Source organism: Odontesthes bonariensis, chromosome 3, assembly GCF_027942865.1.
Source record: "Odontesthes bonariensis isolate fOdoBon6 chromosome 3, fOdoBon6.hap1, whole genome shotgun sequence".
In the NCBI taxonomy this organism is placed as follows: Eukaryota; Metazoa; Chordata; class Actinopteri; order Atheriniformes; family Atherinopsidae; genus Odontesthes; species Odontesthes bonariensis.
Window position 1 is genome coordinate 25,053,628 of NC_134508.1, and position 16,705 is coordinate 25,070,332.

Consider the following 16,705-nt stretch of genomic DNA (forward strand, 5'->3'; position numbering starts at 1 on the left):
CAGGTTCAACAAAGCAAATGGACAGACAACCATTAATGCTCATGGCCTGTTTAGAATGACAAATTACCTTACAAGGTTGTCTTTAGATTTGGATAGCTTAGATATGGCCCTTGGACAAAAACTATCTATGAGCTATAAGAAAATACAGAAAGGCACTAGCTGACCATCAGGTTTAGATCTAGAAACATTTTGCTAAGAAAACACATCACTAACTACTGCATCTCTAGTTGCCCAAGGGACTAAATTAGATTTCTAAATGTTTTTTTTCTAATTTAGATAATATAATCTGCAATTATATCTTGAAACTGATAGTGGGCAATCATCAGCTTAAGCTTTCTGTGTCATCATATGATATGAAGAGAGATCCACGGGGAAAGAGCCGTAGCTATTGTTCTACGTAAAAATCAAAATGAAAAACATTCGGCCAAATGGAGATTCACTTAAGAGCAAATGTCCAGTTTTACAGCCTAGGCTGTAATTGGGCTGTGCCAATTTCTAATAAATGTTAGTTAAAGGAACACAAATTATTTAATTTAAGAGAGCAATGATCAAAGATAAGTAAGAGACACAAGGGTCTCTGGTTGTTGTTGGTTCATGTGACACAGCATGCACGATAACAGATGATGTTCAAGGGTGGACATGTAGAGTGGAAGGGATAATAAAACAGAGTGCAAAGATGTTTGAGCATAAACCAGCGAGACAATACAAGCAATTGAAATGTCAGCTCTAAGAGCTAAACCTCGTGTCTTTTTTTTTTCCTATTTAGCTGTACAGTAAGTTGTGTGTCAGGCAAGTTGGCAGGTTCACTGCCAAACTGCAGGCAGCTGAAGTTGCTAAATTGAACTTCCAAAACACATTTTGCTGTCAGGTCAAGAAGCGATTTTTGTTCAAAATAAAATAAAAATAGAATAAAAACTTCTTTTTTTTAGCAGCACATGTACATTTCCTTTTTCTCTCTTCCAAACTCTAGTCCATGCAGCTTTTAATGACTATGTGAGGTAGCGGGTTTTATGTTACAGTGGAATACAGAAATACATTTTTTTTTCTATCGTCCTGCAGGTAACTCACCATCATCAGTCCATATTACCTGGAGAATTCCACAGGGTGCAATTTTAGGTTCCCTCTGCAGAATTACATAAAAAAAGACAGTGGAACGCACAGATAGCCTAAATTAAATCAAGCAATGCAGGGACCATAGCTTCAGCATGTCTGCTTCTTCATCAAAGTCATGTAATAAAATAGCCTTTAACAAGCACTGTGCTCAAAAAGACTCCCGAGGCCATAATACGGTCTTTAGCTTTGACAAGATGAAGAAGATAGTGTACTTGTGTGTCTTACAGCTGAACATGAGTATCTATCTATCTATCTATCTATCTATCTATCTATCTATCTATCTATCTATCTATCTATCTATCTATCTATCTATCTATCTATCTAAATGGGGCAAGGGTCACTTTCCAGAAAGACTTTACTTTGTTGACCACCATGATGGCATGATTTATTTCTGCAGTGAATGTGGTCGTAGGTCTCCAGCAATAATAAACTGAAACGCAAACTATATGCCGTGAGAGTCTTCATGCAAATCTTGAGCATGCAACCTGTATTGAAAAAGCAGTGAAATATCAAAATACACCACACCAGTTCCATTCAAAGTTTCCTTCCTCTGGTTTGTCCTCACTGTGGGGCAGTGCACATATCTGCCAGAGGGCAGCTGTTTGAGGACCTTTTGTAAAACATTGGAGGGATTCTGTCAGATGAAGAGGGCTTTTCAGACTTTTCTGATCATGCAGAGAGGGGCTGGCTTGCCTTAAGATTTTGAAGAAAGTGCTCACTGTGATATTAATGATTTTCTTAGTTTAGACTGTGACATTATTACACAGATTTGGAAATACTTGAACCTTGACATACCTGTTTGTTAATACACATTAAAGTTATGTAAAGTAGTACCCTCCTCTTCAGGGGCTCAAATGTAATTGGGCAATTTATTCCTTTTTTATTTGTCCATCACTTAGGGAGGTAAAGGGACATTGAAATTATTCAAATTGTGGTATCTGTATTTGGAAGCTTTTGCTGTGAACCCACAACATGCAGTCAACTGAGCTCTCAGTGTAAGGGAAACAGGCCAGCCTTTGCCTGCTGATACAAAACAAATCCATCAAAGAGATAACAGGAACATTGGGAGGGGCCAAAACAATTTGGTACATTCTGAAAAAAAAGCTTGTAATGATGAGCTCAGCTACACTAAAAGGCCTCAATGTCTGTGGAAGACAGCAGTGGTGGATTACTGCAGGATTCTTTCAGTCATTAAGAAAAACCCCTTCCCAATATCCAGCCAAATCAAGAGCACTCTAGAGGAGGCTGACATGATCATTATCCATTACCCAATTAAACTTCCTCAGAGCAAATACCGAGGATTCACCATGAGGTACAAACCATACATAAGCCTCAAGAAACAGAAAAGATTCAACATAATCACAAAACTTCTGAAAAGCCAGACCAATTCTGGAACAACATCCTTCAAACGGATGAAACTAAGATCAACTTGAACCAGAATGACAGGAATAGAAAGCGTGGGAAAGCTGAGCAGCTCTTGACTTGCAGCATACATCATCTGTAAAACCTGTGGAGGCAGTGTGATGGCATGGACATACATGGCTTCCATTGGCACTGGGTCGCAAGTGTTTATTGATGATGTGACAGGAGACAGAAGCAGCTGGATGAATTATGAAGTGTGTGGAGATATACTGTTCGCTCAGATTCAGCCAGATGCAGCAAAGCGAATAGCGGTGCTTCACAGAACAGATGGACAATGATCAAATACGTACTGTGAAAGCAATCCAGTTCTTTAAGCTAAAGAAAAGAAAATTCTGTGGTGTGTGGCAGTTAAGACAAAACTACCCACCTCCCTGTGCATGCTCGAGATGGGGGGGGGGGTGTTGCAAACTTTAGATTTTATTCAATCTATTGATATGATTCTTATCTAAGCAAGTTTTTTTTCTTCTTTTTATTTATTTTTTTATTAGAAAAATGATTTTCCTGATCTGGATTGATCAGCATTGAATTAGTTTGCATGTAATTTCTGGTTTGTTTTCTTTCTAAAGTACTCTGTGATGTGCTCTATTGTAAACCGGTGCTACTGTATACAAATAGTATAGAAATACTCCCAAATGATCAACACCTAAGGAGAGCTGCGACAAAGGCAGATAGTCAACAAAGAGGAAACTCTATTCTTTGCTGATGTCCATGGGTTGCAGACTTTGGCAGCCACAGCTGGCAATGTGTTAAGATTCTTAAATATCCCCATTTACATTTAGGTCCCTAAAAAAGATTTGTTTTCGCATTTCATTGCTCTAATTCCAAAATCCTTCTGCAAATTTAGGGTACGCCCCCATTATATATTATATATACTTTTATTATATACTTCGCCATGTTTTGACGAAACTGACACAAACTAACAAACAAGTGTCAGTGTTCAAATAACTACAAAACAGCAGATTAATGAGATGAGATGGGATTTGAAAAAGTTTTGTGTACATTTTGATAATCATTATCACGGTCCCTTCCACTCCACTTCCATGCTTTAATGAGATCCTCGAGCATCACCTTTGTCTTTTAAACATTTAGTTGACTTTGACACTTCATATAAAGTGCTAATTTTGATTTTACATAATGACCCCGTTGCAAAAGAAAACAAAATGCCCTGGGACAATTACCTGTCAAAAACTGTATGATTTCGGTTAAGAAGCATCATCATTTGACAAGCAATTTAGCTTAAAAAGTATTCTGATGGTGATAAACAGGATGATCTTCAATATTCATTCTGAGCATAGGAAATATTGTCAGTCTTGATGTCACACAGGATGTGCTTTTTTGTCTCTTCTCTGTCTTTTTAACTCAGTGAACATAACTACATAATAATACTAATAATAATTTCCAAATGTGTTGTACTTGAATTTAGACGATATTTTAACACTTGTGACTTATTTCATCCAGCCAGTGAATCAGGGACATCACTATCTGAAGGAAATGAACCCCTTGCTTCAGTCAAATCCAAGGTAAGAAGTATGCATCACACCACGCAGATGCATTCCAAAGTCTTACATTTAGAATAAAATCCATGTTACAGTTGTGGTCTCTAGTCTGGGAGGGTAAAATTGAGCTTTTTTGTGTCTTCCACAGTCCATTTTATTGTACGTGAAAGCCTGAATGTAAAAGGAGCAGTTACAAAGAACTGTGATACTGTTTTACCTACTTTGGGTACTGAATTGTTAATAGCCTTGGTGAGAACAAGAAAATTGTTGAGCTAACTGAAAACCCCCTCTAGTGTACATCTTGTAACCCTGGAAAAAAAGGCTTTGAAGCGAAAACACCCACCCAGAAATTCATAATCAGATGGTTGCCGGTGCAATATTTAAGCTAAATGTCAACTGTCAGATAGACATGTAAACTGGAGCTTATCTTGCTCTCAGTTGGGTACAAATAAACTGAGAATGTTCCAGGTACCGTGTTATTCTTTCCCCTGAACTGCTGCTGTCATTTTCACAATGCCATTTAGTTTTTAACTGATAATTACAAATTATCAGATTCATCTCTAGAAAACTTTTGATAGTGCTTGTTATTCGCTGGGACAGAACACATTTTGATTTACCCAGAATTTAAAAAGCCAGCATTTATGCAGCAGGAGCAGCCGTAGTTTTTAATGAAAAACAGCCAGCAGACATGTTCCATCTTGTTCTGCTTACCTGCAGGTCAAACCAAAATTAACTTCTAACCTGAAAAAGAAAACATGCTGTTGAATGAACTTCTATTGCTGCAGGAGAGTTAAACAGAACACATCTCATGTAGCCCTGAAAACCCACCAAATGAAATAGAGGTTGATAATAAGTGAAGAGGGGGGGGGCAGAATGGTTAGTTTTTCACTCATATAAGTTCAATGAGATTTGTAGTATTCAAGAAAAGATGAAATAAAATGATATGTTGTATAACCTTCATGGCAGTCAAATTTGTTTTTGTTAGGGTCCTTGGAGGGAAGTTTCCATCAGCCCCTGAAACAGATAAAATAAATTGCTCAAATACCTCCATTACGATTATTAATAGAAACAATAATAACAAAGAGTGATAATGGACAATGATTACAATCCAATAGATTTGCATTACAAATGTCACAGTATACAGTGTAGTCTCACTGACTGAATCCTAACCCTTATCTAAGCTGCACAATTGCATAGTGTTTATCCATTGCAACGCCCTGCTGGGGAACTGTATGAATTGATTCAGTTGTCCTTGGAGGGTTCCAAAGACATCATCTCGCCCCACAGCCTGCTAATGCACAGCCGTCTCTGCACTTGTCCATCTCTTTGTGGGTGTACACAACCATGTGATGCGTTACAAGGGAAGACAAAAGGATTGCATCACAGTTCCGCTACTCAAATTATGCAGCCCCCTCATCTCTAACACTTGTGATTTATTGATGAAAAGCAAGGTACCCTGGTGAGAACATGTGTCAACTCCCACGCGTTCAAAATTGTGTTTGAATGATTGTTTAGATCAGATGTAAAAAAAAAAAAAAAGAGGGGGGGGGCAGATAGACAGTAGAGATAAGCAGGAAAAAATTAACTAACATGCTTAGTACATACTGAAAGTGAATATTGCTGTTGCTGCTGTTGACTACCACCTCAAAACACACAGCTCTACAGAATCCACAGCTGTACTGCTGAAATTAGACTTAGAGGCAAGCCTTGATTTACATATTGAATAGCAGCTGCACAGGATTTGTCGTTTTCTTTGTTTTCTTTCAGGCATTTCATTTTCAGACACCGTTACAGTGAATACTATCTTGCTGCTTTTTGAGCATCCTGGCACCACTGTAAGGCTTTCTCACTGTCAAAAGCTGAGGCTTCCTTGACAATGAAAATGCTCCTGTAGCTGTGCTTAATGTTGCAATGGCATGGCCAGCATTTTAACATGTGATTTACGTGCTTTAACAGCTTATGTTAAAAATCTAGCTTTTTGACATGTGTGGTAATTGTGTCTGACTTAGACTGACGTACCAACTGTGAAGCTGCAAATAAGGTTGTTAGAGAGACTGTGTGTACAGTCTAAATACATTTGTTTTTCAGGAAATACCATTGTGAACATTAGTAGGGCTGTGTATTTCTTAGAATTTAATGCCGAAACTAAAGTTTTGTCTTTATGAGATATGTATTTAGATCTTAATAACTTGAAAATCTAAGTATTTAATCACTCCTGCCAAGCTCCACTTAACATTTCGAAGACCAATTTACACCTCGCTAGCAAGAGCCCTTGTCCTTGAAAATTGCTTCCATTAACTTTTGTACAATGCTCCTGTCTATCAAACAGTCAGAGAGGTGTAGGAGTGGGGTAAATGCTTTTGTTAGATGGAAAAATCAAAGCCCCAATAGTGACAATGCATTGTGTCCCCTCCAAGGTATAAGACCAAAAATGAAGGAAATTGAATCATCTTTAAATGCATGAAGAGATCAGATAGAAGATAAATCACCTTGCTTGTAATTTAAATGTCACCATGCCTCTTCCATATATTCATTGACTTTGGTTTGGCTTATGTCTTTAAAGCGCTACCATTGCGCTTAGGACTTAGGACACGGCTGTTATGACCAATTTGTCACAACAATGTTTCTGAAATATTTTGCAGCTACTGTGTTAGTCCGACTAAATTGGACTAATGAAATGGATGTGAACGTGTTAGCCTGACCAAAAGTGGATGAAATCCAGCTTCTCCAAACCAGAATAACACACCAAGCACCAAGATAATACTGTTTAGTTATCAAATCATGCCTGCTTGTATCTGCTCAACTATTCATTGAAGTCAAGGTATTTCACTTGATTAATTGACAACCAGAAAGTGTGAGCACCTCTGGAAAAGCAAAGGTTTTGCCAGTTTGCTTGTCTGGAGCATACAGGTGTGTGTTAACACAATGCCAAAGGAGGAAAAGTTATCAGCATTGATCTTTGAGAAGCAATTGATGCTGCCCATCAATCTGGGAAGCGTTATAAGGTCGTTGCCAAACAGTTTGGTGTCCATCATTTTACAGAAAGAGACAGATTATTCACAAGTGGAAAACATTCAAGACAGCTGTCAATCTTCCCAGGAGAAAATGTCACAGCAAGTTCACCCCAAGGTCAGAACAGGCAGACATCGCAGACTCTACAGGCCTCAGTTAACATGTTAAATGATTTGGGCTTCCAGGTCCTGTGGTTAGGGTTAGGCTCCCGTGAACTCCTATACCAAACTATTAAAGTGTCAAACTGGAACAGAATGACTGAAAAAGAAAAGAATCAAGATGTCGCATTGGTCCAGTCAAAGTCAAGACCTCAATTCTAACTGAAATGTCGTGGTAGGACCTGCTAAGATCTGTGCATAAACAAATGCCCACAAACCTCAATGAATGATCTAAGAGACCAAAAAGAGAATGTTTTTTTTCAATATGTTTCTTGACTAAAGAGACAGAGAAATGTCTACCGGAATACTTGAATACAAGCAAGCTGCTCAGGTTGAGAGAACAGATGCATGTTTGTCCTTGGTTCTTGTGCAACAGTTGATGTCAAACATGTAGTGACATATATAGTGTAGTGATTTGCCCCTGTGATTCACTAAATGGTCACAGTCTAACAGTACCTTGCCTTGCTTTTGTTGATCTGAGCGTCTTGATGCTAACTTTGCCACAGAAGGAGCATTCCTCATATGGTTTGGCCTGCTGCCAGAAATAATGACTCAGGCTTTCTCCAGCTGTCTCTGTAACAAAACACAAAGCTCATACATGAACAAAATTAACATACCAGAGACTGAAATTTTCAAATTATAGCTGCTAAAGGTGGTTACGCGAGCTATTAAAGCCTGGGGTGTTTTGTTTTTCACACACTGATTCTACATTTCAGCTAGGTTTTGGTTAAACAAATTATAACAGAGTGTAATAGTAATGTCTTGATGTTCGTTTAAGGTTGCATTTAGCTCATTTTAAGATCTGTTAAGGACCATGAAACTCTAGAATCCAAAGAGGAACACACTAGTTTTTCACATGATCCCATATTAGTACTGGATTTTAATATTTTTGTGCAGTTGTATCCAGCTAAAACTAGTGCCAGTTCCTAGTGACAGTGCTGGAATCGTAAACATAAAGAATTAAAATGTTGAGGATCTACTTTCCGACGAAAGTGAAAAGCTGTTTAAAGTTGGTCAGTAGTTTTGAGTATTCGATGCTGCTGCCAGGATGTTGTAAAGAATAGCAGTATATCCACCACAAACAGTTTGCTTGCTTGGTTAATGTGCTGTTTTCAGAAAGCATGACATTAGCAGTCACTGCACCTCTTGATGGTGAGACAGACCAACCAGGGGAAAACATTTGAATCTCCTGCTGTCAGCTGAATATTGTACAGAAGATTATACTGTAATTCCTCATTAAATATGCTCTGGTTTGCTCTTATCCAAAGGCAAAAGATGTTAACAGATGATTGCACTACTGATATATCGCCAAAAATGATTATGAATGCTGTTTAACAAATGAACCTTGCATTGCTTCTAAGCAATATTTCATCGTGGGATATTTCCTCTCTGGCTGTAATCAGTTACACCATGCTTAAAGAACAGGAGAAAGTGATAGATGTATGGTTGTACCCTGCGTGCATCACAGACAGAGAAGATACACTCATTTGTAGAAAAATGGAGTCATACTCTCACAGAAACCGGCAAGGTTAAGACCCCTACTCTGCGCCAGAATGTGGATACTTGGAAGTCACAGCTGGAGTCAGAATTTAATAAGTGATCCTTCAGGTAAATCTGTGAGGCTGCAGGCGAAGTGGCTCAAGGACAATGGAATCTTAGATGGGCTTCTGAGAGTGCATGATGATGGGACTTCATTGTTAAAATGTCATAGGGTAGGATGGTGAGTGTAATGGTATGTGTTGTCATGACTGTCTGGCTTTATGGTCTTTCCCCTAGAGAGTGGATGGACGTGCTCAGCCCTCCTATTATGCCTCCCAGCCAGCAGAGAAGGTCAGGCAACACACAGAACAATCTGGAAAGTCGAGGCAGAGGTACGGTAACCTCCATTTTAGTCCTTTTACCCCCACAGACTGCCTTTATGTCCTTGGGAGTCAGGAAGACAGCAAACAATCCATTGCTTTAACTCTAATTACATAAAAGCATGCAACTAATGGAAACAGTCATTGGTGTCAGAGCTTACAGAGATGTTACATTGCCACCAAAGGCTGCACACAGCATGATGGGACAGCTAGTGAAAGTGTATCTAATTAGGAGGAAAAAACATGTGAAAGCGGAGCTCTCTGTCCTCCACATAACGCCATAGGTCAGAGGAGACAGGCTCATTATAGGTTTGGACCCCCTCGACACATCGACAAGGTTAATTGATGAAACCTTTTCAGTTTACTACATCAGTTTTAAACCTCTTACACAATGTGTCATATAATTAGTTTTCATTATTATTTCGCAAGTTCTGATAAGATAAAATGGTCGTCCCAGTGCATTCCATAACCTTTTTAGCTTTTAACTGCCTGTCAGTTTAACAGCTAAATTCCTGTGCTTTAAAGTAGCTGGGATTACAGGGAATCTCTTTACAGCTTCATAATGTGGTACCGGGTCTGAGTGTCTTAGGTCTTGATTGATGAGGAAAAAAATCGCAGCGGCAGAGAACTTTTAAATCCACCTGAGTCTGAAGGTCACTTCCCCATCCAAGCATCTCATTTTATTCTATTAAAAGTTGACAGAGTAGCCCCTTATTTATATCTGGCATGACTATATTTGTATATATCTAAAACTAGATAAAACTCTTACATAAATGTATCTGTGCAAACTCGGTTTGAATCACTGTTATACTGTTACAAATGTAGGTTTTGAACATGAAGATTGTAGAGTGATTTTTGGCTTTCATACAGGAGAAGACGGGCTGGGGAAAGAAGAGGAGAATGAAGACGAGTATTTGAATTTGCTCTATGATCCTTGCCTGAACTGCTATTTTGATCCAAAGACGGGGAAGTACTATGAACTAGCTTGATTCAAAGCCCATTAGGATCAGAACTGATAAATCACATTGATAGTAAATGAACTGCTTCGGGATTTTTTTTTTTTTTTAAGCTGAGCTTATTGATGAGAAGCAAATTCTCCATTCATGAAAAAAAAAAAACTTTCTTTGTTCCTGCTTTTGTTCCTGGAAACTAATGGCAGCTTTGTGTGTAAGGGATTGGGACTCTGTAAATCAAATTCATGCTTTTTTCCCCCCTCCAAGTTCTTGATCATTCACTCACACATCTGATGACAAAAAGAGTCTTTTCAGGAGTGTTGGCTTAGAAATAGACATGGAAGCTTTCTGAAAGTAGAAGCCAGAGCTTCTTTTTAAAAAGAACGCTTATGACATATGGGTTTCGGATGGTTATTTCTTTTGTGCAATAAAGTGTCCTGAAAATTTTCCTGATGTGTTTGTGTGATTATTTGAAATAAATTCATTTGACACATGTCACTGGTTCTATTTGATTGGGTTTTGAATCGGACAGAGCTGTCCAAACACCGAGGGGGGGAAAAATGATTGATTTCAGTTTAAATTTGTTTTCATTTTAATCCATTAGAAACATTCCAGGCTTTTTCATGGTGCATAACTGTAACTACAAGCAACAGCAGGTGGGCTGCTGATGAGGCTGGCAGGTCTTTTCACCAGGCTTGCCACAACGCACATTACACCTGATGCAATGGGATATCGATTAATGATTTCTCACCCCGATTAAATCACTGGAGAAAATGAAACAAAATGTGACCTAATGCATTTCATAAAAAAACTAATTTTGATTTGTTTAGATTGCACTGTTTGTCATTCAATAACCTGAGAAAGGTGATCAAATACTATGTGCACATTTGTTTTTGAGGCTGCATGCAGCACAATAGGGAGGTAGACGTGTTCCACTTCATAATACATTGTTTCCCCATTTGTAGTCGCGGCCTGCCTTGAGAAACCTTGGACGTAGGGATCAACAGTTCAGAATTTTAATGTTCTCATGCCTCACAAAACTGGTCCAGGAAACTGAGCTGCAGTCTGAGTCTTAAAAAGACATTGGATGTTACATAAGCAGCTGTCATAAATTAAACACCAGTCATGCATTTTAAACATGACATCAATGTTTTATATCATAATGCATGACTGACTGAGACGTGTCAAGGGATCATCCGGTGAAATGGGCTTCTTTGGTTTGGCTTTCAAAAGGAAGGAAATTTAGGCTGATATGCAACCACGGCCCACAAGTCTGCAAACAGTTTTTGGACGTGTCGTCAGGGGGCGTGGAAACAGGTAGGACAGCCATCAAGAAGTAGGAAGTAAACAACTGTGGCCGAGCAAGAGCCAGACAGACAGAAAACACTTTTATTAGATATTTTAAGCGTCTCCACCAGTCGGGCTCCTAACAGGCTGTGTGTGCGCAGAATATTACGCCTCGCGATGCCAAACGATTAACCAAGCCGCGAAGTTAACAAGGATGTCGGCACAACAGGTAAATGTGTCAGACCGTGTGTTTGATCCGTTCACTTCCGGCTCATAAAGCGTTTGCCGTCCTCGCCTACAATCCCAATATTTGGCATTTCAGCCACTTTTTAACGGAAGATCGTGGAGATGTTTTATATTCTCTGAGGCTGAAACTATCTAAAGCCTTGTGGTGGCCCTGAAAGAGAGGAGTAAAAGAAAAAAAGAAACACGGTCGGATATCTTGCAGGATGATTAATACTTATGACTGTGAAGGAATAGCACCACAGAGGGAGAAACCTTAAAGCAATTTGGCACTGAATACGCTTAATGACACTGAGCCACATCATCTTTTACTTGCGCATTCCTCGCTATTTGATTGATTTGAAGTCATTCCAGTTGCCAAGTTCAATTCATTTCCAGGGCCATTGTGCTAAAAACTACAATAGAATAAAATAACTTTGCGTGTAAATGCTGCTTCAGTTAATGCAGCTGATCTTTGGGGGTGACTCTTTATAGTGAGACAAAAACATCTGGGTAGTTCCCGGGCAGCAAGATCTATAAATGAGAAACTACAGGATCTGCTTAGCCTAATGAGTAATCCCTCATCATGTATTATTAAGCATCTAATGATAAGTTGAATCGAAAAAATGAGTAATAAATACTTCCCAAATTCTTGCTGAAGTAGACGCGTCTAACGTGACTTCCTAGAGAACTGAGTAGGCCTATAACATGCTATGTCAATTCATCATGAGGTAATGATTATTACTTCTTGAATTTCTACAAAACTTTCTTCACGATTAACTCTCCCGGTGAACAGCACTTAACTATTAATGAGACTTTCATCAACAATTACTTATACATTACTGTTTTTGTGCGTGGTTCAGTCGTCCCTCACTGCTCCACCACCTACTGTCCCTTAGAGGTGCATCGTACACAGAACTTAATCATTACTTTATGAGTTGCTTTCCATTTGTTACCACGTGTCCCTTTCCTCACCGTGAGTGGTGCATCATCAGCACTGACAAACAACTACAGCGTAATCCCAAGCAATACATACATATTTAGTCATCCGTCCTTTGATTGGTTGCCTATTCTCCCTTGCGGGCAAAGTTTTCACGGGTAATCCATCATCACATTGTGACTGGATCAATCTGCAGTCAAGGTAACATTTATGGTGCGTCACAACTGTATGACTATGCAATTAACACAATGAGAAAAATGAAGAAACTTAGGGGATAAATCATGCTTTTGAATATTTTATATGGTGAATATAAATGATGAAAATCAGCAAGTAGCGTGTACTTTAACTCGTGGATAAGTAATGACGATGAAAGCATTTGATAACATCTGATTGCAGTGCGGAGCTTTGCTTTGAAAGGACACAGAAAGGCCATGTAATCAGTGATGTAATGAAGGACTCCTTATTAACTACTCAGTGTTATGTGCCAGCGCTTGGAGCGCACAAAGACATTAACTAAAGTATATGACTCATTTCTAGCTTGGTGCTGCTCACCTGTTAGTTCAGAGCTCCGTTGGGAATTAGTAGGGAAGCACTAAAGTTTCCGCAGTTATCAAGTCTTTACTGATTTGTTTCCCATCTGTTCCTTAATGAGCTAATCATTAGCTACCTAATAGAAATGGATTTGGAGTTGCTTATCAACTAATGGTTAACCAGCACTTAGTTCCTCATTTGTTCCTTATTTTGGTCTCTGGTAGGTACGACAGTTTGGGTGTACCTTATTAAATAAAGCCAACCACTTTTCCTATGCTCATTTTATCCACCACGTCTCTGCAAATACTGATGAATTGAATAAAAATGCATTTTGCCACTATCCGCAGCTTAATAGTGGTGATAAAGCATCATAAAAGGACATCGGTGCCAATATGTAAGCACTTGACATACTAGAAGATGCTACTAGTAATTCTTTCCCCGTGTTTAAAGTTCAGTAAAACTTTGCAGTTATTCATCATATCAAAGACAGCTTTAATTAATATGGTATAAGTGTGACAGTACAATTCAATCTCATCACTGTTTGACTGTTCGTCGTGTCTGACGCCACCTCTCGTGATATATTGTTCCTGTTGGGATTGTTACATTCTGGTCACGCTCTCTCTTCAGCCTCATTATTGCTGCAAACAGTACTGCTCACACACTCGGCACTTGCGAATTATCTGATGCACGGCGCTTACTTAAAGATACCACAGTCTGGTGGTCGAGAATTTGATGTGCATGATCAGTGGTTGTCAAAGAAATGTCGGTCTTTGTGCTTACTCCGAAATTCCCAGCCCTGCCGCTGAGCTTTTGGGTTGTACACCAGTATGATTTATAGCGCACCGCTGTTCAGCTGTCATATCTCCTGCGTGTATTTCCTTTTTATCTGTGCCACACATCATGAACTGAGCTGTTAGGTTTATGGGCTCCTTAACTACCCCACTGTTATATCTTATTGGATTCATTTGTCTTTTTAGGCCGGGTTAAGGCTTCACCCTGGCATTATTGCATCGGTGATCTTTGTCTCCATGGCGGCAGTAGCTGCTGCTGTATTGATCATCCGAAAGTACTGCTTCCCCGTCAAGTAAGCAAGCTTGATTAATGAGCCGTAACGTGATTATTTTAAACCATTAGTGCAGGGAAAACTCATCAGCCTGGTCTGTCACGTAACTTTATTCCAGCGAGGCGACGTACAGATATTCAGTGCTGAGGCGAACGGAGGATCAGCAGTCAGCGGTGACGGAGGAAGATGGCGACAGGGGGCCTGGCACTGTGGGAGAGGAGTCAGACGAGGTCAGTGAATTGAGGCTTCTCTGACTGTAGCTTTCCCTCTGTCCCCCAGCACAAGTCAATGTATTCGTAACCTTCCTCATCACATGCGCCTCCTTTTTCCCTCTGACAGGATCTATTGGAATAAATCTCCAACTGGGATGACGCTGGACTGGCTGAAAAAGAGTTTATTATCGATGGACTGTGTGGTAAAAGGCTGCGGCTTCATTGTTTATTAGCAGCAGATTTTCTTTTCTTTTATTTATTTTCCTGCAGCCATTGTTGATACCCAAAAAATGTCTGAAAATATTCCATTTACTATCAGTTCTCCGACAAATTCTCACGTTCAATTATTTAGCATTTTTTTCTTTAAAATTCAACTCGTGCTTATTGATGTTCAAGAATAGTTGCTGATTAATTCCCTGAGGACCAATCAGTGGACTAGTTGCACCTTCCTTGGGGTTTATGTTGGCAGATTTAATCATTAATGCAAATTGTAATCAGACTTTTATCTACCTTGTTTGAAGTTTATTATTGATCTTAATCTGTATGATGAGTCAAACAGATCATTTTTTGTGTTTGTTTATTTGTTTCTTTCTATATAGAACTCATACAACTGGACGCTTTCAAAGTGTCATCGAACTGTTGTTAAGCATCAGACTTCGCCATGTTTTTTACCTCTTAGGTTATGTGCAGACTACTGCTGGTAATGTTCTGGTAGTTGAAGGTTGCATCTGCAAACACAATTTAGGAATGAAGAAAACTTAAAACTCAGGTCTCTTTTCAAATGAAAGTGTTCTTTCAGAATGTGCTACAATAGAACATAAACCAAGTATTCAGTGTCATATGTGGCAGATAAGGCTCACAAAGTATAATAATAATCCACTAAAGTGGATTTTTGTGATGGTGTATTAAAAGCGAAGACATACACAGTAGTTCTGATTCTTTTATTCAAGCTACTGTGTATTTGACAAGTTTGATTTGATAAATTTCATGATTTGCCATTGACCTACCTACATCTCCATCAGCTATGCACTTTCTTTATTAGTTAGTGGCTTATTATGCTTTTGATAAAACCTTTGCCGTTCTGGTTATATGGAAACAGGTCTCATGCTGCTGATAGCAAAAGAATCTACACTGCGCTTTTCAGATTGTTCCTGTTCCACCGGTCACTAGGATATTTCTTCTGTTACAATTTTTACTTCAGATATTTTTATGTGGGATTATATGAACTACTTATCCAGTGTATGTAAGAGATGGATGTAGCCGCCGTAATGTCACTCGTTTGTTTATGAGTTCAGCGTCCAGTTGTCACCATTTTATTCAGAAATCAAGATGGTGGAGCGAGAGAGTGATACTTGCAACATGAGTGGACAAAAAAACGCATCTCTACGAGATCTAATACCTATTTCTTTATTTTATTGTTTTAGACCCCCAGCACACTGATCATAATAAGTCTAGTTTGCTAAGTACAGCAAAAGTGTTTCAATGTGAGTCTGTTGGAGACAGACATCTGGGATTTAAAGGCTGAAAATATGCTTGTACTGTATTTTAACTTCACAATGTTGTTAACTAGCTCTGTTGTCAGTGCAATTCTTCACATATTTGCCTGAACGCTACACCTGTTAGTAGAGTTTTCCACAAGGGCAGTGAATTCAGATTGTACAGGACAATGAAATATAAGACCATGAAGGAAGTTAGTAGTTAGTTAGTATTTATGGTAAGATCACAGCAGAAGAAGTGACGGCTGCAGCTTTGTTGATGTTGCGTAAGCATAGCATAATTACAGGAGCTAGCCATTATAGAGCTTCCATCCATCCATCCATTTTTCTATACCCGCTTAATCCAACTCAGGGTGGCGGATGGGTTGGAGCCTATCCCAGCTGTCATTGGGCGAGAGGCTGGGTACAAACTGGACAGGTCGCCAGTCAATCACAGGGCCATCATTAATATGCAACCATATCCTTAATAGCAGGTTTGTTCCCTGCCTTACACGTGCCTTACACTTTAAGTCACTTTTGCAGTGGTTTCACATCTGACACTGGATGAATATATCCAAGCGTTCTATACATTCCGTGAGCGTACTCCTCTTGGCAAGCCCAAGTCTGCAGAAACCATAGACTGTAAAAATGAGGATAGAAGTAATCCTCTGTTGGAAGTGAAGCCAATGAAGAAGTGCCTTACAGTGCAGTCCTATCAATATCTCTGTCCCAAGTATCCTCTCGTTCAGAAACGCACTAAAATTCAGTTCAGTTTAATTTATATAGCGCCAAATCACAACAATGTCATCTCAAGGCACTTCAAAGATACGGTCCAGTTGAAGCCAATTAGAATCCAATTCATTCCAATACAATCATAATCCAATCAAGTTCATTCAATTCCAAATTGGCCCAATTCATACGGAGCCAATTAAAAACAAATGCCTAGCTAAGGAAACCAACTG

At 39.2% G+C, this 16,705-nt stretch overlaps 1 protein-coding gene across 1 annotated transcript in view; it reads left to right on the forward strand.

The window, feature by feature from the left end:
* The window catches only part of cfap20dc (CFAP20 domain containing), a 32,287-nt gene extending 22,238 nt beyond the window's left edge, over positions 1 to 10,049 (forward strand). Inside the window, exons 15-17 of the mRNA XM_075460003.1 lie at positions 3,994 to 4,055; positions 8,978 to 9,060; positions 9,910 to 10,049. Coding sequence (XP_075316118.1) covers positions 3,994 to 4,055; positions 8,978 to 9,060; positions 9,910 to 10,049 — 285 coding nt within the window. The remainder of the gene's footprint in view (positions 1 to 3,993; positions 4,056 to 8,977; positions 9,061 to 9,909) is intronic.
* The last annotated feature ends 6,656 nt before the right edge of the window (positions 10,050 to 16,705 follow it).